General features: G+C 59.4%; 1 protein-coding gene across 1 annotated transcript in view; it reads right to left on the bottom strand.

Moving 5' to 3' along the window:
• Window positions 1-1,938: 1,938 nt before the first annotated feature.
• The window catches only part of MNEG_8946 (multicopper oxidase), a gene marked incomplete at both ends in the record, with an annotated part of 3,522 nt that continues 3,285 nt past the window's right edge, over window positions 1,939-2,175 (bottom strand). Inside the window, one exon of the mRNA XM_014042582.1 lies at window positions 1,939-2,133. Coding sequence (XP_013898036.1) covers window positions 1,939-2,133 — 195 coding nt within the window. The remainder of the gene's footprint in view (window positions 2,134-2,175) is intronic.

Here is a 2,175-nt window from a genome sequence, read left to right as displayed (position 1 = left end):
GCCGGGCGCGGTCGGCCGCCCCTTGGGCGCCGGCGGCGGCGGCCTTGCCCGCGGCGGCGTGCCCGCGGGCACCGTTGGCGCCGCCGCGGCTGCGGCGGCGTTTGGCTTCCTCCGCGGACGCTCGTCTGGCTGCGAGCCGGGAACTACCACTCGGAGTTCGTCATAGCTGCTGTGGCGCCTGATCTCAGCCCCAGGGCCGGGAAGATGTGCGTCGTCCTTTGTTGCCACCGTTGTCGACCCCCCAGAAGCGCGCCGCTGATCTTGCTGCTGCGCAATGGCACTGGCGACGGCCGTCTGCTGTTCTGGTGGCTCATCAAGCTCTTGCTGTACGTGCTGCTGCTGCTGATCCTCTTGCTGTTGCTGCCCTGAGGATAGATTTGTGGGTGCAGCTGACGGTGAAGCGGCGCTGCTTGCCGCTCGCGCTGCCGACTGTGCTGCACTAAATGGCGGGAGTGCCTTGGCAGGTCCGCGTGAGAACAATCCCATGCTGTTAACATGGGTCAATCGTAATTTAACGGCTTTGATACGAGCGGTTGACTTCTGCGAACTGCGACTGCGTTGGTCAGTCTCGGTGTGCTGCCTGTCGATGTACTGTACGCCGAGCGAGGACAGAATGATGCATTACAAGGGGGTGACAAACATTTTAAGCCGATTCGCCTTGTTGCCTGTGCAAAAAATACCATCCGTGTGCTGAGCTGGCAAGTCCAATTGATCGACAGTCCACAGACCCCCAGCTGTGACGAGACCAGCGCTGCCTGATTCATCGTAAAGTAGGTGAGTTTTGCTGATTCAGATATAGGCTCACCTACTTTACAACGCTGATTTCGGTCAGACCACTCGACCAGCAGGTTGTTTAGACCAGCGCTGCCTGATTCATCGTAAAGTAGGTGAGTTTGTCTGATTCAGATATAGGCTCACCTACTTTACAACGCTGATTTCGGTCAGACCACTCGACCAGCAGGTTTTTACACACCTGTTCTTTCATTCTGCACCTTTCACCCAGTACTGTACTTGGGAACTTTTTGGTCCACATGTCAAGGCGGTAGCCTTGCTGGCTACTATTCCAGAAACTTGCCATGATCATCGGCGTGCAGCATGGAGTCATTGCTGGATGGCTGCGATAGAGATTCAAAGGGTATTGTTACCTGACAACTGCAGACCCGGGAATTGAGGTGCGTGGTGCGCGTGCGCGCCTACGCCTGTGCAAGAGAGCGCCTTGTACACCCGGTCCCCCAGCAAACAGCCCAGCAACACAGGGGATGCAAGCAGTGCAGTCTCACGATGCCTCTCATCAGGCATGTGTGTCAAAGAAAGCATCAAAGATGTTGATCAGCACAAAAGTGGGCTCGCGCTGTGCTTAAACAGTGCTCTTCATGGGCGCAGGTGCGGTTCGGGGCAGACAGCGGGAGCAGTAGTTGGGCGGTTCAGATTCCGGCTTCAATATGGCTTTCGCAAGGGTCAGGCGACAGTGACCCGGTTAGGGCGCAGTGGGGTGTCCGCCTCTTCAAAGGCCGGCGAGCCGCCCGCCTTTGAGGACGTTGGGCCAGCGCCGGTTGTGCAGTACCAAAATGGCGGGCTGGCAAGGGTGAGTGAAAGCGCCACTGACATGCGTCTCACGTGGGGTGGGTGGCAGACATGCTCCTGCCAAGAGAGCGCAGTACAGAAGCTGCATCGTGCGTGCGTTGGAGCCGGGCACGCACGCGTGCTGTGTTGCCAAACAGCAATGCTTTTGCTTTGCGCCGACCTGTCATTGTCTTTGATACCCCCGAATGTTTCTTTCTGTGGATAGGCAGTGTTGTCAAGGCGCAACGCCCCAGATTTTGAGGGGGTGGACACAAGCGCACAGAAAGTCAAGCAAGCAGGCGAGCGGCTGGCGAACTCGTGAACAAGGGCGGCGCAAGCTGACGCGCATGGTTATGTCAGCCGTCAAAACGCAGCCTACGGCGCCGCCCCGCAGGCGGCGCCCGAGGGCGCAAACCACTTGGCTCCCTTGGGTGGCCGCACGGCAATAACAGAGAACATCCCCGACGCCGCGTGCAGGTCGATGTGGCAGTGGAACGCCCACGCGCCCGGGTTGTCCGCTCGGAAGCGGATTACGGCGTACCCCCAGCCGGACGGCGCGTCCCCGACCGACTGCGGCACCGCGATCGTGTCCTTGACCGGCGGGTCCCGCAG

Source organism: Monoraphidium neglectum, assembly GCF_000611645.1.
Source record: "Monoraphidium neglectum strain SAG 48.87 unplaced genomic scaffold scaffold01765, whole genome shotgun sequence".
Lineage (NCBI taxonomy): Eukaryota > Viridiplantae > Chlorophyta > Chlorophyceae > Sphaeropleales > Selenastraceae > Monoraphidium > Monoraphidium neglectum.
Note: the sequence above shows the minus strand (reverse complement) of the source record. Positions and strands in the feature narration are given on the sequence as shown.